This window comes from Phallusia mammillata, chromosome 5 (genome assembly GCF_965637545.1).
Source record: "Phallusia mammillata chromosome 5, kaPhaMamm4.hap1.1, whole genome shotgun sequence".
Classification (NCBI taxonomy): Eukaryota; Metazoa; Chordata; class Ascidiacea; order Phlebobranchia; family Ascidiidae; genus Phallusia; species Phallusia mammillata.
Window position 1 is genome coordinate 20541994 of NC_137256.1, and position 20327 is coordinate 20562320.

The following is a 20327-nucleotide window of genomic DNA, read 5'->3' on the forward strand; positions in this document are numbered from 1 at the left end:
CCCCACCTGCTTCAGAACCTTACCAATAGACTAGATAGAAAAAGCAACTCATTGGACAGACTACAAGTTGGGCAATGTCTATTTCCAGGTTAACATCAGTTGATAATTTTTTGTAAAAACAATCGCTAAAATCATCTTCAGTGTCTAGAAAGGGCATTAAACGGGGATTAAAAACTAGAAAAGGTTAATATGTCTTTCACGATCATTCCTCAACTGAAAGCCTAGCAGACTAACCGACTGTGAACACGCAATAAAAGATAAGAAACGCACGAAAGATAAAAAACATTGGCCAGTCTTGATGTTTTTATTTCACAACAGATGGTGCGGATTGCAAAAAAGTTGTTTGCAACTGTTTCTCGCGGGACGTCAAGCTCACGTGTTGACAACTTTCAGTCCCACGAGACTCAAAGCCCATTTGACCACTCGGATCACACTAAATATGGTAAAGAAACGATTGTTCTTTTAAACTTGTACGGAAAACACTGTAGCTATGACAAATATATGTGATCACAAATTTAAAAACACATAGACTTGATTTGCATTTTAACAAATATCAAAGATCAAAAATGCTCAACAACTCATTCAGACTGTAATAAAACATAAAACAAAATCCAACGTTTCAAACCCGATGAAAAAAAAATCAACAATTGTAATAAATCCTTCAGGTCGCTTTTTAAAGAAAGGTGTCAAATGGTTTATATCTTGCACAAGAATCTGTGCTGTAACAGTGTAACTCATAGCATAGACAAGTGCTTTTCAACCGGGTGTATCGTACACCCCAGGGTGTACCATAATTTTTCAAGGGTGTACGACTTTGATGGAGTTTACTGGGGTGTGCCACATACAAAACACCTACGACCCAGTATCGTTACAGCCAGGTTTGTGTTTTAGAACATGGTGCACCTGTGTCTCAAGTGTGCGCAGCTAGCGGATTAATAATACATTTGTGACGTCATAATTTAATATTTCTATTGTTTGTCATGATTCTTTTCGCATTAAAAAGTTAATCACAAGTTACAGTTTTGGAGGGTGTAAAATGTTTGAGTAAACGTTAAAAGAGTCTACCATTTCAACAAAGGTTGACAAGCACTGGCATAGACAACAATAGTCCCACAGGTAGAACGTCAAATTGCAAAAGCATGTACCACTTAAGTTAATTCATTAGTATATTGGATCAAATTAACATTACAAACGTAAATGGTGTGACCCTTTTAACAGTTAAAAACTTGACTGTTAAACTGCTGAAGTGATTGTGTATTTTTCTTTTTGCAGAACAATACATGTATGCTTTGGTTTAAATCAGTATTTCGAAATTTGGTAAATTAGGCAAAACTTGTGTGTTGTTATTTTTCAGTGTAACGTTAAACTGAATTGTGTAGCCAAGCTTTTGCATTCCTTGGCATTGCAGTAGCTGCAAAGATGCTAGATGGGAAATCGTGCTCAGGATTTATGAATAGAAATCTACTGTATGGAGGAAGAGTTTTGAAAGAGACAACCCAAGGTTATATCCGGCCAAGAAGTAAGCTTGTATGGCCTACAAAATGCATTGCTGCAGAGGACGACTGTACAGATAAACTCGGTGTCAACTTGCAGGAAACAAGAAGTCAAGTTTGTTGCTGTATTGGAAAGCTGTAATGTGTACAAACTCTCGTCAATTATGTGTTTAATGTACTCATAAATGTTAAGCTTAGAAGGTTTTTTTTTCATCTGTTTAGTCGACGTAAGTTTTGAAAAAAGATAACGAAAACCGTAAATAGCCTATACCAGTGCTTTCCAACCGGGTGTATCGTACACCTCAGGATGTACCAAACTTTTTATAAGGTGTACCACTTTGATGGGGTGTACTAAACACTAGTACAGTACACTTATCACCAGGTATAACAATAAGCAGGTTTATGTTTCAGAACCGACTGACTTGAGTGTTTAATGTTTAATACAGTGTTTAAAACAAAGTCAATTACAAGTTACAGTTTTCACTGAGCTACTTGCCATAAAATAAATCAGTGTTTTTCAACCTTTTTTAAGCAACGCAACACTTAATGCATTAAAATAATTATGCGGAACACCAAACGAAATTTTGATGCAACGAAACAACTAGGGGGGACACTACAACGCTAAATCGCGGTAACCGCTAAATTGCACATCACGACCAGTGACCTTTTCGACCGGTGTTCGACATAAAACGCTAGTCAAAGCACAGAAGCCTAAAACATTAGAATCCTATACTCAAACCAGCAAATTTCTCGCGGAACACCTGACGATCTTTCACGGAACACTAGTGTTCCGCGGAACACCGGTTGAAAATCACTGAAATAAATGATAATGGATAATTATCGTGTCCATCTTATTCATGTAGAATGAATAAATTTTTGACTGGGGTGTACAAGTTTTGAGTAAACCTTAACAGGGTGTACCATTTCAAAAAAGGTTGACAAGCACTGGCCTATACTATAGACTTAACGAAATTTTGTGTGTCATATATATAATACGCATGATTTTCGTGTGTCCATAAACAAAACGCGCTGGTAATTTCAAATTTAGATCATCGTGTAACGCATCTACAAACATCGATAACTCTTCAGTTTTTGTCTAGTTTCGATGCCTGTTTTCTTAGGTCTGTTTCCTTTAAGTAACGCCAGTATTGTCATCTTCTTCCAGCGGTGGTTTCAAACTTAGGATTCGAGGTTGGTGCTAAGGATTTTATAAATTTCTAAATTTTAAACAGTTCTCTAAATAGAAGCGTACAAATGAATACCCGACCATTGAATCAAGTTCGGTTTCTAAACGGTCTTGTAAAAAACATATTCATTTGATAAACTGTTAAACTAAGTAAGTCCAAGAAGCATCGGGTAAATTTTTATGTAGTGGTCTGGAAATGTAATGAGTTTATATGAAGAGGGTGTGTTTGGACAAAAAACATATTGTCCACAAAGGCACCGAAGAAGTATATCTAGTTTTAGTTTATGTGTCTTTCCGTTAAATCCGAAATGTTGCAAAAGTAATAGCGAATAGTTTTACCATTATAATAATACGATAGGCCTATTAAATTCGTTGTACCGAATGCTGCACATGCCAGCTTCGTAGTAAGAGATCGCTAGTTCGACTATATAGAATATAGATCAGCTAAGAATAATAAATTTATACTTGGATCAGCCCTTAAACCTCCATGCAGATGGATATATTTATCTTAGTTTTAGTTTGTTTGTTTTTTCGGTTAATAAAATGCCGAAATATTGCAATCAGTGTAGCCGAATAGTTTTGTATCATTTTTATACCTGCCAAATAATTACATGTTAATTATATTAGACGACCCAATATTGCTGTGACTTTATAAAGTATATATTTAGTTACAAGCGAGGACTGTGCCAATTTACTTTCGTAAACCGTCACATGCCATGTACAAGCAACGGCAACTGTAACGATAGAGTAATTTTTTAACGAAACTGACGTCCAGTTTCATGTTTACTACGGTTCGGTTTAGAGTTTCGAGCAGGCTTAAATCAGGGTCGGAATCCGAAAGTACAGGCCCGGACCTGTCGGTTTTTTAAAAACATAGCCCAAAATAACTCTTGATTCGGATGTATAGAGTTGAAACCTTGCGTTGTTTTCTAATGTATACACATGAGATAGAACTTGAATCTAAAAAGTTTGTGGCTCCGAATTCTTATTTTTACATCTCACTAAATCTGGTTATGCTTAAACAACATACCAATCCATGTTGCTAAAATTGCTGCGTCATCTGTGTAAGAGGGGCTTTTTACAAGAACAGCAAATAACCGAGCAAGCAGGGTGACTGCGCATGCAATAGTTGCTACAAAACCTAGATCAGTGGTTTTTAACCTTCTATGGTTTATGCTCCTTGAAAAGTTGTGATCTCAACTCATCAATAAAAGCGTAGATTCATGCCTGCCGTAAATCACGAGGAAAAATGGCTACAATTTGAAAGTGTTGTGGGAGATGCCAATAGGTTTAGAAACGTCGACCAACAGCCTTGTTATGTGCATAAATCAAGTGCTTTCTTGATTATAAGCAACAAATGCAGAAAGATGCCCACCCTGTAGAAGTATGGTTAAAACTGAAAGAAAAATGGTAACAAATAGAAATCGAAAGATTCTTCAACCCACGAACGGGTTACAATGACGCAACGTTGTGCAAAATCAGGCTTCCTGTTTTGAAAGCATCAAGTGGGTCACGATTTCGGTGATTTCCCCATGCTTTGACGTAGATGTGGGTGGGCTAGGGGGCGTTACCACATGTTGTGTCATATATACAGCGTGATTGGTAAGTTTTTCGATTTTTCTTTGTTGTGAAACAATGATGGATATCAACAAGTCAGTCGGGATTTAGTGTGACAAATGGAAAAGCTGGTATAAATTTCAGATCAAAGTATATCAACTAAGAGTCAGCTATAGAGTTGGGAAAGAAAGATATTTTAATACTTCGCCTGATACAGATGGCCACCAATTTACTGAGAAACTACTTTGTTAACGTCATAAACTAGAGGAAGGGAGAAATGCCCTTTTGAGATTATAAATTGTCAAGAATAATTGTCACTGTTCTTTCAACGTATAATTTGACCTGATGAGCTTAATATATAAGTTGTTTTCGAGAACGTAGAGAACTTTTATAGTTCGAAAATTTTCGGAAAGGCTGATAGAAGGGCTGGAGAAAAATCAAATGTAAGTTAAAAAAAGTTGTAGTATATGGCATTACGAATGCTTTAAATCAGTTTAAGTTGATAGATTTTTCTATTCTATATCCACAAATATTGCAGAATTGTACCATTTGGTTTATCCAAACTGGATAATGAGACATGATTAGTCCACAATAAGGGTATTTCAAAATAATCATTGAGACTGCAAATTACAATAACCACCGTAAATCTCAAAACGTTTGCTTTTAGAAATCAGAAATCGCTTAGAAATATATGGTTTTAATCAGGTTGATTGGCAGAATAGACAAACTCATGTGTTTTACGTTAGAAAGCAATGTACGACAACAGTAGTGAAAAACCCTTCGCACAAAAATAACACAAGCATGTTTTGCGAATTTTAAAAATATTCGTTGTATTGAAATTTTCGCCGTTTATTAGGAAACACATTAGTCAAATCCTGCCAGACCAAAAAAAGCGCGTAAACCCACAAATCGTTCTAGAAGTGCATTTAATGGCCACCAACGAACCCTCCCCTTCCTGTGACGTCACAAACGTTATTAGGTAATGCGTGACTCGGCAGGCTATGACGTCACAAAGAGCGCTGAATGGCAAAATTCTCGTGCCACGGTGTATGGAGGTCATTTCACGTATGCATTTTCGAAGCCTCGGGCACGGTTAGTTTTTCCTAAGATGGAGCGTTTGCGAGCTAGGATGCAGGGTCACCGTGAAACGGAGAAAACTAACATAAAACACATTCAGTTTATTATTAAATTCATTGTTAGGTGAAATCTTTCTTACTTTAATGTCGTCGCAGTTACGAAAAATGCTATGCGAAAAGTTGAAATATTTTATTAAGAAAACGGGCGTAAAAAAGATTATTTTTTAGGGTTTTTATTACTAATTAAATTAGCTCGAAATCAGTGTTTTGTTACGCATAAAAAACTATGTATAAACGTTCAATCCGAAAGCGTAACTTTTAATTGGATTTTAGCAACTTGGCGTTTGCCATACCGTAAAAAATATTGTCTTGTTTAGAAGATGGGCATTTTTGAGCACCGGTATGACTGTGGGTTAGAAATTTGGTCGTTTGGTTTTGGTGGTTTAAAGTTTGTGGTGACTACCCGCGAAAAAATGTGTTGAAACCGGCAAGGCCGGTTGTTGCGGTACATGCATGCGGCACATTAACCGGAATAACCGAAGAACAACAGTTCAGAGAAAAATATGTTCAGTATATTATGCTTCAGAAAAGAAAGAAGACCCAAGTCAAAAGAAGTTTTGGACAATTTCGCAAGTCAGAACAGGAATTGCAACATTTACCTCCTATACTTTGTATTTGGAAAGAAAAAATACCTTTATTGCAGGATTATATATGGTTGTTATTTCCCAGATTTAACATTTTGCCAAGTCACAAAAGGTACTTTTAACAGTACCTGGACCAAATATAGCTCTATAGTTAGTGTCCTATAAAGCAATCTGTTAAGTTTTGTAAAAATATGACAGGTAAGGGGTCAAATATGAACAATATAGCGTTTAACCAGTGGTCCAATATTTCGAAAAAAATTGCACCTAAAACTTTAACAAACATCCCGCACAAAACATGTTTTGTTCAAGTCAACCGCGCTCCGTTATAAGCGCCTTTGGACTTCACAAAAGCGATTAAACGGGTTATATCCAAACAGGTGGACTATAAGCTGGTCAGGAGTTGTTTATGAATCTTGACAAAGACGTTTTCAACCTTCGGACGTCTCGCGGCAGGTAATTGCCGTTTAAGCTTCAAAATAGCTTACGGGCTAACAGCTAGTACAAGAGCCTGAGGTCCTGACAATGTCAAGATGCTTAGACGTAGGATGTCTGTTGAAAGCCTAATTTTCGGATACGTTTACACCGTTTCGTTTTAAGCTTTTAGTCATACAGTTTTATCAAAATGTCAAAGTACACGAAATATGGAAATGTAGCAAGGTATTATCGAAGATTCTTATTCGTAAACAATAGCCTATGGCAGCATTTTGAAGTGGGTTAAAAGATGGCTTGGAGTGTAGGACCTCTGCTTTAAGCCGTTGTAATTATACGTTAGTCGGAGCCACGATTTTTTCCCAAGAAAATAATCGTTGTTTTGAACTTTTTATGCTAAACAAGGTCGAGGGTTTTGTTTCTGAGAGTAAAGGCATGTAGCATCTAGTTTATGTGTATCAACTTTCCGTTCGGCGTAAAATTATTGTCAAAAGTGCAATAAACAGGATCATATGTTTTACGAGAAAATTCCGTATGTTGCAATGTTGTGTATCGACGCCAAATTGCAAACTAAATCGTTTGCAATATTGTTTACATATAATCTATCGTTATAAAGTGAAGCATACACGTTCAAACGTCTTTCAAGCCCCCAACAACACTGCGGACTCTGTTTTTGTATGCAAATAAGACATTGCAAGTAACGCATTTACATTGGCATGTTCGGAAATACTAAGGTTTCAAATTGAGGCGTGCATGTACAATGTACAAGATGGACATCAGTTGAGTCTTTGTTTAGCTCATATCTTACAGTGCTTGTAACTTTGCGCTACATTTTGCGGTGGCTCTGTTACCAGGAAACGATACCTGTTTTGCCCAAAGCACAAAAACCACTTGTATGCTACGTCAGATTAGAGTCTAGGTTACAATGTAAAACGTAAAGCTTACGAGTTTACAGCAGAACCTGTAGACACCTTCGTTTGCTACTTTTAAAGACGAATCGATACTTACAAATCGGAATATGTTGACAAATCTGATCAGAAAGCTTTTGGTGTTCATTTTTCTAAGAAAAAAAGATACTTGAATATAAATCGTACAACCTATACTTTAATTTGTAATATTTATGTTTTTACATCTAGATGCACAAAAATTGATCTGTTAATTGGTTGAAAACTTTTACTATATCTTGCTGAGAAAGGCACCACAAAACAAGGAAAAGTAACAAAGCAACGCAAAGCACGTAAAAATGTGGAGTATTTTGGACAAAATAACCGAACAGGTACAATATCTGGCATTGTATTTTCAGGTCCACAACCTTTTATTGTGATTTAAAGCATACTAAAAAATTGAGAACTTAAATAACCCGATACGCCAGTCTCGCAAACAGACGCAATATAATACTACAACAAATATATATATTTTTAGGTGACCAAGTTCAGTACATTCTTTGGTCAGTTGTGGTACATTCTGGTTTTTGTCTTTCGTCTCATTGTGGTCGTCACCCTAGGAGGAGCAGGTACGTTACGTTTTTCTATGAAAGCAACGTGTCCATTTTAGGTGCAACGGTTGCTCTTTAACCTTACCACCAAGTTTTTTGTCCATAACAATGTAATTTCGTGTTTTTTGGTTGCCGTAAAGTAAAACAACAGTCAAAACTAATTTGCGCATAGGCGTATCTGATTTTTGCTTAAAGAGGTCGCTCGGTTTGAAGTTAACATCTATAACTGTTTCTTACAGTATACGGGGATGAACAGTCCTCCTTCAAATGCGACCACAAGCATGATTACTGCGGTACAATTTGCTACAACCAGTTTGCCAAGATGTCTCACCTACGATTTTGGGGCTTTCAGGTGCGTTATATCACATGTTGTTAACTTAGAGAGCGTGTTTAGTGCTAAAGGCAACCATGGCTGGCCTTTTGTTAGAAAAAATAACATTTAAAAACTTTCATTTGGTTTATGGACTGCTTAATCAAATCTTGTGACCAAGAAAGCGTTGTTTCGAACTATGCAACCTAAAAAATATACTTTAGAAGTTTAAGAGTACGAATACACAAAGGTTTAATATTTCTTATGTATCTCCTAATGGATTGGGTGCCAAGCTTTAATATAACGTGCCACGAAATCGTGATGACATGTACTTTTAAGAATTAGAAATGTCTGTGCGTTTTGGCATGACATTTGAGTCTTCCTGTGATCATAATGATTAATCTTCGAGAAAACGACTTCTTGCAAGCTGAAGCCCAGTTAAAAAAAAAACTTTCTTGTGGCGACTTATGCGTTTTAAGTGCTTAACAATTGTGACGACTTTTCTAGCATGTAACGGCCTTACTTTCATTAGCCGTAAATTGCGTTCTGCGCAGCCGTTCTCGTTTTGATTATAAGTCTTACCCATGTCTGACTCATTGCGTATATTAGTCACGGCTTGGTCATATATATACAGTCGTACTAAGACTATTTATTACGCCAAAAACTTTACCAAATAAATGAGTCATGGTACACAAAAACGCTGTATTTTGGCTCGACCAATTTAACTTTCGTATGAAGCGTAAGTCCAAAATACATGGAACATGTGCACAGCAGGGACCTGGCATAATTACCCGGATTTTTTATTCTATTTCCAACTGTCGAAAACAATACACCAGTTTCAATAACAGTTAGTTCTCAACTGTCGGAAACAATACACCAGTTTCAATAACAGTTAGTTCTCAACTGTCGGAAACAATACACCAGTTTTAATAACAGTTAGTGGGAGAACCGACGTATATTTTAGAGTAATTAATTGATTAAACGTACTATTAAACTGGGTTGAAACGTTCGCTTTGAACAAGATCATAATGACATAAAAAGCTAAACATTTTGTCATAAACGATTTCAGTGACTTTTAACACTTCATATTTACTGTTTTCAGGCTAAAAACGTTGTTCCTTGGTTTGGACAAATGTATCTCTGTACCAACATCACTTGTTCTGTGTGGAAATAAGTTAAAGCCCACTTGCAAAACATGACAAAATGTCGTTTGTTGGCATCAGTGTCCTTTCATAGTCGTTATATGTCGATTAAACCGTTGAAAATGCGACAACATATCGTGCAGTAAGGCTGAAATGACACAGCTCAACCGGTTCACTTTTAGCAGCGAATGGTTTAATGACTCAACAAATGACATTGTGTTGCATCATTCGAAATCCCCCAAGACGCGATATCATTGTGACCGCTTGAAAATCTGCTGTCTCTACTAATGGTAAAGGGAAGTACGCCTGGCCTAGCCCCTATTTTGCCACTCAAACCGAACACATGCGTCGTCCTTAAGGGCATTAGGTCTTACGAAGCCAGCAATTTTCCCGCCTACTTCGAAATAGTTTCATGAAAACTGATCAAAGCTGTATGTGAAAACCGTGGGTTATACGCCCTGCAGCATTATAGGATAAAAATTCACAAGCGGCATTTTGCGAACCAAGGCGCCGTAGTTATTACTAAGACATATGAAGTAACTGTGTGTGAATGCAGTGGACACTTTTCTTGAGAAAAAAAGAACCATTGCAGTCCCATTTATCAATTCAGTTAAATAAACAGTTTTGAAGTAGTAAATTTCAGTCCAAAATTGTCTATTAATGATAATAAGTTATATAAAACAAACTTTGAAAATTTGTTTGCTTGAGCATTTTTTGACAAAATTCATATTTCGTCATGGATTTTAAAGAACAGTTTACACATATCGCACTAAAGAGTACTGCATATATGGAATTCCAAACGATTTTCTAATCGTTCTACTTAAGTGCAAGCACGTATGCAACGTGGTTTAAACAAACAAGCAACAAAATATACGCATCCAGTCAGTTTAAAGCAAGTGCTGTTCTTGCATTGGACAAAGCGGCATGATACATTACCAACAGACAACAAGTTTTAATTTGCCCTTAGCCTTGTTCGGTGATTCATCATTGCACGTGGTTGTTTACAAGCGCCAGTTAGTATTTACATCACCAACTTTGTTATAATATTACACGCAATTGCTGTTAGGTATCCAGTTCATTGCTCGACTCAAATCATTGCTACAAAGTACACAAATAACCCGTTTTCTGCCCCCGTGTAACTATCGTAGTGCTTTATACTATTCTGTACCGTTTTTATCAAAATTCAGACAATACAAAGGTACACGAAGACACAAACTAAGCTCAATGTAACGCCAATTGTTTGTTTGTTTTTTGAAAATTGACCCCAAACAATTTGTTAATAGCTTTTGGCGGTGACATTTCCGACCGTTCTGTTCCATTTCTTTTCACTTTACATTTCGTCGGAGATTGAAAAAATCAACGAGCTCGAAAAAGCCATCGGTTTTGACCCAGACAACCAGAAAGTTACGGTAGGTGCAAAAATTGATTCGATTCTGTTCTGTAGTATTACATTTAGTAGGGTATAATAGAAATGACTGACAAAGTCATTGGACAAAGATAAAAGTTTTCAAGATCAAATTCAAAATAATTGTAGCCTACACTAGATTGCCAGAATATAACTCATCAGCTTTGGCGGTGACGAACACGTCTAACCTCTTTTTGAACTGTTTGCGTTAACGCACTTAGTGATATAAATACATATACGTTGTGGGCGAAACTGGTTTGAGCGGGGGCGCGAAGTTAAGATGATGAAGCCCTGTACTAGAAAATTCAACCAGTGGTAAATTGAACTTGAACTGCCCCAAGCAGCTGTATACAAGTGTGTAGGATTTCTGTCCGAAAAGAAACAGCAATTAGAAACAAATTTTTACAAGATGTAAACAGGAACTGCATTTTATCAGCACAATTCAATTCTTGGACTGCCGCCTGATTGTCGAAAAATACAAAAAAAAATACATTTTAAACCACAGACAAGACATGACCTTTGGTTTTCATGTGACATTCCTGAAGGTCGCGTCAGTTTTGTCGCGATTTAATCGACTCTTTGCGTGCAGGAAATCGACGGCAAAGAACGTGAGCTAAAAAAGATCTCGCGAAAAAAGAAGGCAGTTGGCAAAGTGAAGACAAAGAAGGTCTATTCCGGCGGATCAATCAAAGAGGTATTCCCCATAATGTGTTTATGGCGGCCAAAACGATTATCCCAGCTCGTTGTCAGCAACTAAAAAATTGATTTGTCAGTTGCGACGTGCAAGCTTGGTCGTTTGCATACCACCACGAGTGTATGTCACGAAGATAAACCGTTTAATGCTGAGGAGTCCAAAAACAATCCAGTTATGTAACAAATAGAAGTGTCACAATCCTGTTGGTGGTTTAAAAAAGCTTTGTAACTTTCAAAAATGGGTTAAACGCTTTTTACAATAAAATAAGAGTATAAGAAGTGGAAAAAATTTGGACTGCTTTAACTACCACTTGTATAAAAGCTAATTAATTTAAAATCAATAAAAATATGACAAATAATCATTCGACGCACTTGCTAGTCCACAGACCCAATCCAGTCCTCTAAACAACTAAAGCACTGCTATTTTGGAGCAAAACTTTGTGTTAAAGTACAAAAAAATAGGAGGCAAGCCAACTCGTGAAATACCAGCTCGACTACTTAACGCTTAAACTTTAACTAAAATGTAAATAAATTGCATTGGTTATTACATTTTTGGTTCAACATATTGTTTTTACTTTACAGGTGCAAGTAACCAACAAGATCTACGTGGCTTACTTTATCAGCACAGTAATGAAGTTGGCTCTGGAAGCGGTCTTCATATATTTTAGTTACACGCTGTACTACATTGAGGTAACGTATTTGATTTCCATATATTTATACTTCTTGTCAACTCTAGAAATTTCCGTTGCGAGAAGATGCTTCAAAAAAATAACCCAATTAAAAATAGTTGACAGTTACCAGTAATGCCAACCGGTTCGCTAAACTCATAAAATATCGTGAGACGGTTCTGTAGAACCGGCGCGAACCGCCTGAATTCTACCACTGGTTACAACGTATTTGAGTCCAATAAACGCTGCAAAACTAATTTGAGTCAAGTTTCACTAAAGCAGCGAGTTCATTGAGCAATGAGTCAACTCTATCACACAAAAAGTCGAGAAAAAGCCAAAGTAAATGCCCCTAAAGCTCAAATTTTTTTGCCATATAACCTTTCACACACCGACTTGAGCGGTACCACATTGGTCGATTAGCACTGCTCCAAATACAGCGAAAAACCGGAACACACATGTCAATTTTACACCTTGTATTCAGGACCCGCGTTGCAAATATGAAAACGCTTTGGCTGATCACGAAACAATCCCTAAGTGTGACGACAGTTTTGTTGACCACGTCCTAATGAACCGAGTCCCACCAACTTACACCTGTACTGACGATGGAGCCGACTTTCGTACTGCTTGTGCAACAAGTGGAGCCCTTGGCTGGGAAAATGCAGTTGTCACGTGTTTTCCATCAAGACCTTATGTAAGTCTTTTAGTGCTACTGTATATGGTCGTTTGTGTGTTCATATGTCATTTCTATATTTTTTTAATCTGCTCTATTTGGCTCATATTAAGTAGAGAAAAACAAGCAAATTGCTTAAACATTTCCAAAGTTTCAAAAGACGTTTTTGTCCGTGTTAGTAACGTTTAATAAGCAATGTGGTTTATAACGGTTTCAATTTTATCTGAAAACCGTATAAAACCACATATTGTATGAAAATGCTTAAAAACGTTTTTGTGTTGTCTCTTTTTTGTTGAAACTTTAATGATGCTTTTTTTATGGATTTTTAGGAGAAAACCGTTTTCCTGCGTTACATGAACATTCTCAGTTTCGTCTGCCTCCTGCTTTGTGTGCTGGAGCTGCTGTACATGCCGATCAAATACATGCTAAGAAAAGCCTACCACAACAGACCAAAGTAAGAAAAAGATTACAGAAACATTTAAATTTTGACAAAAGCAAGGTGACCTTATGGTAATATGGCATCAGACGTAACTGTTGTGACAGAGTAAAACGACGTCATTGAGACTAGACGTTTGGCATGTAAATCAAGCTATAATTATTTTGATTTCTTTCGCAACGCAGGAAAGCACCTCAGACCGTTTATATCTACCGCAACCCGCCTCCTGAAATGAACTGGGGAAATGACACAGCGTCCACAGCTGGCGAAAGTGTAGTTAATCGTAAGTGACTTAACATAAACTAACAAACACACAAACACTCACAAACATACCGATACATTATAACTTGCATGTTTCTACCAGTCAAACTGTTAAAGATTTATGGGAATGTTTTTTTTTTTGCTTTTGATAACATAAAAGACTTACCCACAAGCTCTTTCGAGTTGATTGCATCTCACTCATCAAAAAGGTCTCCAAAGTTTCTACAATGAAACAAACAAAAATTTACCAAATGCTCCTGTCAAGCAATAAATGTAACAAACAAATATCTCTAGGAGAGCAATACATGGCCCAAACGTGTTTTGCAGTTAATTTTTGTGGTAAACTCAACTCAACACATGCTTGGAGGAGTGGGAAAATTATTTTTTATCTTAGTAAGTAAAATAGATACTACTTGTTAGCTGCAGCAAAAAAAGACCTGGTTTATGATTTTGTTGGCTTAAAAAAGACAAGACACCTAATAAAAAACCTGCAGTTCGCAACCTTCCCAGTATAAGGCTGTAAATCCAGCATGGGAGCCAAAAACAAAGCCAAAAGCAGTAATAAATTCTTTCTTTTTCGTGCAGGTCGATCCATTGCCTACACAGAAACCAAGCCTTAACCAAGATGAATATTTACTTGCTACAAGCTGGTATAAATTCTTTTCTGGTATAAATTTAATTGTGCAATCGTGTTCATACACGTTTATTTCCTTTTTTCCTCGTCATTGCCAAAATGTAGCAAATTTGTCCTTTTTTCGCACAAGTGTTTTTTAGAACGTTTTTGAACAAGAGCAACATGTGAAACAACCCTGTAAGAAATGGAGAATCATATAATACTAAAAACGGTTAAGCACGAATTTCCACAAACGGTTAAACAATTTAATAATAAAATTGTCTTGTTCAGTGCCATACCGCATCTGCACCTAATGCTTATAATTTGCATCTTAACTAATGACGAAGTTAAAAGGCTAGAAAAACTAGTCTGTGTCAGCATTGAAGTCAAATTAGCAATTTATATGCCATATACAGTTACTAAAATGCTTTGCCACAATGGTTGTTGTGCCAAAAATGTTATCACTTTGTGTGCCATTTATATCCCATGGACATTAAGGTCAACAGTGAGGCCATGCAAAAAATTGGTTTTGTGATCAAATTCGAATAGAGTTTAAACACAACTGGCAATTGCTACAAATTTGGCTACTTTCATTTCATAGCATCTGTGAATCTATTCGTTATTCAAATTTCCATTGTAAAATACGCATTTGTGCTGTAACAAAAATTTCCAATAAATTATTATTTAAATGTTTGTAAGTCCCTAAATTTGCAGCTATTTGGTTGTATACTTAAAAAGCGCACATTATATTTTGGTGTTCAGCATATCAAAATTTTTGAACGTTGTTGGTGGCATGTAAATTAAATTTGGTTCTTAACTCTGTAAATTAAAATGCTGAAATACAGTTTATGCTAAATAGTGACGCCACTTGTTTTAGGTTCTCAAAACTAGATGTGTGCATTAAAGGTCTTTGTGCTTTTCATCCGAGAGTTTTTTCATATGTTAAACAAAACAATTCTTTGAAAAACATGTTTGTTAAATTTAGAAGTTTTGTAAATATAAAATATTACTAATTTAACTATTTGCTGTTTTAAAAATTTTCAGCTCAGTGGTAACTACTCCTTTAAGTTGTTGTTAAAACATTGCTCTTTACAGATACTTTTTTGTAGTTTTTTCTTCAAACAAAAGTTTCTCTGCATTTAATACAAAGTTGTAATCATTTTGGTTGCTTTCATTTTGTGTGCTTGTGCTTGAGATTACCAATGGGCTGCAAGCAAAAGTTTAATCACCGACAATGTGTATTGACTTTAAGGACAGCAAAATAATTACCTTACAGAAAATAAGTTCTGACAATAACATTGTGTTCACAATATCATTGTTATCACATTGAATGGCAAATGGCTGTGTGTTTACTCCAGAGTATGGTTGTCCTGTTTTATACCTTGTTATCATGTACAAGTTATGTATTTACTTGATTTGTGTCATATCATGTCCATAAAAAACAAAAAGGGTAAATTTGGTCCAGTTCAGTTACCAGGTTTGCAGGTGATTATCCCAAAAATAATAGCACATTTTTAAGACATTGTGGCAATACAGACCTAAACAAGTCATATAAATTTGATGCTTACAGAAGCAGAACACAAATGCAGGGAAAACATTTAAAACCTAAAGTCTTTTTGCCAATACATCCTAACATTTACCTCTAATGAAAATTCCCAGAAACTTACTTGCTTGCTAAGATGAGCATCCAGCATGAAAGGCTTGATAAGATCATCTTGGTTCGTTTGCTATAATCTTTTTCTTTGAAGTGATCAGGTCTTGCACATTGATACCTAATACCAATTTTATAATTAGATTTTGGTATTTAAATACTGCCACCATTATTTTGCACTAAAATCAATATGTTATGTTGTTCAAAAACAGTAATCTTTTTAATTTGCTCCAAAAAAGTTGGAAATCAAAACATATATTGAAAGCTATGAATCAAATGTAAACCTAAAAGTATTTTCACACAAAACTTTCTCCTCGCCTTAATTTCACCTGAAATATGTCAACAATCATAAACGCCGTCCCTTGCGTCAATCAAAAAAATACTTTTGACAAAAACGTATTCCTCGTGCATTGTGAAACAACTATGTGTGTTCCCGGCTCGAACACGCAGCAAGACTTCAATAAAGAACTACTAAACAACTTAAAGGAAACAAACATTATTCGCCTAAAACACAAACCAGAAATCCATCTTTTGCCTCAAAATCCAAATCACAAAAAATACAAACGGCATTTTTTAAGATTTTGGCGGCATGTTTCTTTAAATCACAACGATTCAGGGATTAAAATTTACCGAAAGGGGCACAACAGCAAAACGGTGAAAGACGTTGGTCATGCAATTGGTTTTATACCACTGAAAAAGATTAAATGTATTGAAGGATATAAATACATTTAATCTTTTTGAAGACTGTCATGTCTACAGAAGGTTCAGAGGAAGCGCCCGCAACTGCAACAGCAGTTTCATCAGAGGTAAAATATGTTTTCTGGCTTGATTTTCAGGCAATTTTGCTGCTGTGATTTGTTTCACCAGGTGAAATTAGTTTAACTCATGTTCTGCCATGCTTTGGGCAACATTAACTTGACGTGATGGATTTAGAACAAGAAATTATAACACATAAAAAATGTCTGTGACTGGTACGAATTCTTTCATTTTCTTCATATTCTTTGTCACCTGCAGACATTTTTATGTTTTCCCTTTTGTCTAAATTCTAAAACCACAACCAAACGGTATATTGATAAAACACATGATTCCAGAATGAGTCATTGATACGGATAGCATTGCTTTTACTTCTAAATTGTGTTTACCAAAAAGACACACAATATGACTAGTTCAATAAAATAAGCAAAATACTATTCTAATTCTTCTGCAGTAGTTGCAAATTTTTTCAGAAACCAGTTATAGTTGTTCAAAACTTATGCACACATTAAATAATTTGCGATCTTCTTTCTATTCAGCAGGTGGATGTAACATCTGATGATGAAAATGGCAAGGAAAAAGAAGAAGATGTGGATGCAAATTTTGATCCTCAAACAATGCTAGATCCTGAAGCTGAGGTTATTTTTGGTAATTGTGGCATATGCTGAAAACTTAAAAGTAGTATAATGCAAAAAAGTATAATGGTAAATGATGTATTGTGAACTATAATAAACATATAATACAAATGCTTCGTCCATGTAAATTTGTATTGCATGCACAGTGTTTACATTATAAATAAACTTTGTTCTTAGTTTTTTTTCTTGTTTGCTACTAGTAGATTGTCAAGTAAATAATAAGAAATAAGTTTATGTCAAGGTATGTCATCAATTATGTTACTTATTGGAATCTATACTGTTTGTTTTACAGTATGTTGACTTGGAACATTCCAGAATAGGAAGTTTGGAAGGCTTTGAAAGACTTGCCAAAGTGATTGAGTTGTGCCTTCGTAACAACTACATCAAGAAGATTGAAGCACTTGATGGCTTGTCCGGCACAATTACAAACCTTGATTTTTATGACAACAAACTCAAGAAAATTGAAAACTTGGACAAACTCGAATTACTGGAGTAAGTTAATGTTTTTGTGTAAAGAGGTAAACAGTTCTGTTTTTAAAATTAAACTGTTTTTAAAATTAAACTGTTTGAAATGAAAACCAATGGTTTTGTTTGGTGTAAACCATTAAAACAATGGCACATACCTCTCATAAACATACCAAAACCTACAAGGTTCTACCAAACCTTTTACCATATTCTATTGACTCCTTTGAACCATTGAGTGGTATAGATGGGATTTAGGTTGCAAAAAGAACCAATGTGCTAAACCTCTAATTAAACCATAGTCCAAATCTGTACATTACAAATGACAAAACAGACTTACAGTGTTGCTGTTCTATTTGTTTTTTATTACTTGTGGTGTGTTAGCTTTTGTGTACTCAATCCTTTCATAAATTATTAAGCAGAATTTGTTTATTGATTATCCCTTTATCTATACCACAAATGTTAAATTTGGTAGTTTGGTTGGAAGGAAGATGTTGTTAAATGCATGTTTAATTTTTAAACCTTTTTTAGAATTCTAGATCTCTCTTTCAATTTGCTAAGAAGCATAGATGGATTAGACACACTACTGAAGCTGAAAAAACTGTATTTTGTCTCAAACAAGATCACAAAAATTCAGAATGTTTCACATCTTGTCCACCTCACTATGATTGAGTTTGGAGATAATCGAATAAGGGTAAAACATTTAACTTCTAGATTTACATATCTGTTTGATACAGTCAAAATAGTGATGTATTGATTTTAATGGTATAAATAATGAACAACAGTGTGCTGCTATAGAAGCAAAGGGTCTGTTTTTTAACTGGATATCAATACACTTTATTGAGCTGAAAACTGGTTTCGGCCTGGCATTGTTTAGCAGTTTTGAAAGAAGCATAGGGTTGTTTTTCTGCAACATTGTGCTCCCGGTTGGGTGGAGCTTGTATTCAATGACACTAGTTTTGTGTTACCTATGTCTGCATATTGCGTTGTTTTTAAAATGCTCTGTAACAAATTCCTTATGAAATCAGCTGGTGTTAAATGACCCTTGTTAAAAATTTCATAATACATGTGACTTTTAAACGAGTGTGCCTTGATCGCTGGTCTGCATGAACTGATCCCAGTATGTGTGTATGTTTGCATTAGCCAACTTGTAATATAGATGACAGAATAAAAAAGGATAAAAACTACCCAAATATATTTTTTCAGGTCATTGAGAACCTGGATGCACTTACAAATCTAGAAGAACTGTACTTGGGAAAGAATAAAATCACCTCAATCTCCAACCTTTCTTCACTTACTAACCTAAAAATCCTTGCTTTGATGAGCAATCGCCTGACAAAAATTGAGGGTCTTGAAGCCTTAATCAATTTGGAACAGTTGTATTTAAGTCATAATGGCATCACTGTATTAGAAGGCATGGAGAAAAATGTAAGTAAATGGTCATTTTATATATGTTTTCACAGTTTTTGTACCACCTTATTAGATAAATATGAATGTTTCTTTTTGATTTTTTAGGTCAAGCTGCAAACCTTGGACATCGCAGGAAATAAAATTACAAAACTGGAAAACATTGGTCACCTACAAGAATTAGAGGAACTATGGGTGTGTAAAAAAAATGTAACAATACTTAATTTAAATTTTGTTAGTGTTTTCCAGCTTGTTTTACCATTGGGCATACTGAACCCTAAGGTTTTTAAATAAACTAAATTACCTATTCAATCACATACAATGACTTTTGGATTTCAGTTATAAACACATCATAATGGATTGTTCAATGTGAATAAACTAAGCAAGCCACCTTCTTTCCTAACACGGGTGGTTAGATTCTAGGGCCCCACCAGCGTTTAACCCCAGTCGTGGTATACTCACAGTGTGCCAAACTCACTTTCTGACGAGCTCCTGCCACATAACGCTTTATAATACAGTGTAGATGCAGCGCGTTTAATCATGATCCACTATTTGTGCCCTCCACTTTATTTGCTCCCCATAACGTCTTAACGTTGCACAGCTATTTCCAGCTTGGTGATTGTGTCGCTATGTGTTCTTCCACCAAGCGAAGTAAGCTCAATTTAGGATACTGGTTGTGAATGTAAATGTAGGCATATGGGGGTCTTTGCAATAAAAAGCCCAGTTTCGGAACCCGCAAGTGGGATGATTCTTTTCTGTTTGTCATTTCAGGCCAACGACAACCAGATTCATGACTGGTCGGACATGGACGAACTCAAAAAGTGCTCTAAACTAGAAACTGTTTATCTTGAGCACAACCCACTGCAAACAGATGTTCCAACCCAATACAGAAGGAGGTTAATGACTTTGTTACCAAATCTGAAGCAAATTGATGCAACCTATACCAGATCTGCAAATCTTAATGCATGAACATATAACAATGATTTTGTTGTTTATTTCCGCATGATGATGTTGTGCTAAAAAATCACTTAGCTCTTCAGATTTATTAGCCTTGTTGTCAAAAAAATATTTATTTGCGAGATTTAGCTTATTTCGAAATCAATTGATCATGAAAGTTGTTGTATGTTTTACAATGTGAAATTATTAGATATTTTGGTCTTAGAACTATTATTGCACCCATGTTTCCATCCAGGAACCCATTAAACTAGCATTTGTCGTGATAAAATTGTGTGTGTTCTGTCCTTGATATGAGGAAGGCAAAGCTAATAAGTTTATGTAAATGGGTTTGATACCCTTTATATATCTGTAAAATTAATTCTGAGTGCAATTGGACTGGGCAAG

The 20327-nt window shown here is 35.7% G+C and overlaps 3 protein-coding genes across 5 annotated transcripts; 2 read left to right on the top strand and 1 right to left on the bottom strand.

Moving 5' to 3' along the window:
- Positions 1-285: 285 nt before the first annotated feature.
- On the bottom strand, positions 286-16263 carry LOC145230393 (uncharacterized). 2 transcript variants are annotated; one of them, XM_080095817.1, is made up of 6 exons: positions 16059-16263; positions 15746-15850; positions 13954-14063; positions 13632-13687; positions 7394-7445; positions 286-2691 (listed from the first exon to the last, which is right to left on the bottom strand). In XM_080095817.1, exons 2-6 carry the CDS (start codon positions 15790-15792, stop codon positions 2645-2647), a joined length of 312 nt encoding a protein of 103 aa, XP_079951943.1. In that variant the 5' UTR covers positions 15793-15850; positions 16059-16263; the 3' UTR covers positions 286-2644. The 2 variants fall into 2 exon arrangements, 1 of the variants encoding a protein (XP_079951943.1); XR_013860641.1 differs by lacking the exon at positions 13954-14063 and having other exon boundaries at positions 286-7445.
- On the top strand, positions 7526-15239 carry LOC145230384 (gap junction beta-1 protein-like). Its single transcript, XM_080095805.1, has 10 exons — positions 7526-7661; positions 7808-7898; positions 8120-8232; positions 10616-10741; positions 11327-11431; positions 12013-12120; positions 12580-12789; positions 13098-13222; positions 13390-13487; positions 14051-15239. Exons 1-10 carry the CDS (start codon positions 7629-7631, stop codon positions 14083-14085), a joined length of 1044 nt encoding a protein of 347 aa, XP_079951931.1. The 5' UTR covers positions 7526-7628; the 3' UTR covers positions 14086-15239.
- Positions 16264-16355: 92 nt separating the features above from the next.
- LOC145230385 (uncharacterized) lies at positions 16356-20211 on the top strand. 2 transcript variants are annotated; one of them, XM_080095807.1, is made up of 7 exons: positions 16356-16535; positions 17025-17120; positions 17410-17609; positions 18111-18273; positions 18786-19007; positions 19095-19181; positions 19758-20211. In XM_080095807.1, exons 1-7 carry the CDS (start codon positions 16479-16481, stop codon positions 19953-19955), a joined length of 1023 nt encoding a protein of 340 aa, XP_079951933.1. In that variant the 5' UTR covers positions 16356-16478; the 3' UTR covers positions 19956-20211. The 2 variants fall into 2 exon arrangements, with proteins under 2 accessions (XP_079951933.1, XP_079951932.1); XM_080095806.1 differs by having other exon boundaries at positions 16357-16535; positions 17022-17120.
- Positions 20212-20327: the final 116 nt, after the last annotated feature.

Bases quoted from the DNA above. Each gene is read 5' to 3' on its own strand.
- LOC145230384 (XM_080095805.1), top strand. From the start codon at position 7,629: ATGTGGAGTATTTTGGACAAAATAACCGAACAG. The intron at 11,432-12,012 runs GTATTCCCCATA...TTTACTTTACAG, and splicing joins CCGGCGGATCAATCAAAGAG to GTGCAAGTAACCAACAAGAT. The intron at 12,790-13,097 runs GTAAGTCTTTTA...ATGGATTTTTAG, and splicing joins GTTTTCCATCAAGACCTTAT to GAGAAAACCGTTTTCCTGCG.
- LOC145230393 (XM_080095817.1), bottom strand. From the start codon at position 15,792: ATGATCTTATCAAGCCTTTCATGCTGGATGCTCATCTTAGCAAGCAA. The intron at 14,064-15,745 runs GTAAGTTTCTGG...GTTTCTGTGTAG, and splicing joins ATGCTCATCTTAGCAAGCAA to GCAATGGATCGACCTGCACG. The intron at 13,688-13,953 runs GTTTTTTATTAG...GTTTCATTGTAG, and splicing joins GGGAAGGTTGCGAACTGCAG to AAACTTTGGAGACCTTTTTG.
- LOC145230385 (XM_080095806.1), top strand. From the start codon at position 16,479: ATGTCTACAGAAGGTTCAGAGGAAGCGCCCGCAACTGCAACAGCAGTT. The intron at 18,274-18,785 runs GTAAAACATTTA...ATATTTTTTCAG, and splicing joins TTGGAGATAATCGAATAAGG to GTCATTGAGAACCTGGATGC. The intron at 19,008-19,094 runs GTAAGTAAATGG...TTGATTTTTTAG, and splicing joins TAGAAGGCATGGAGAAAAAT to GTCAAGCTGCAAACCTTGGA.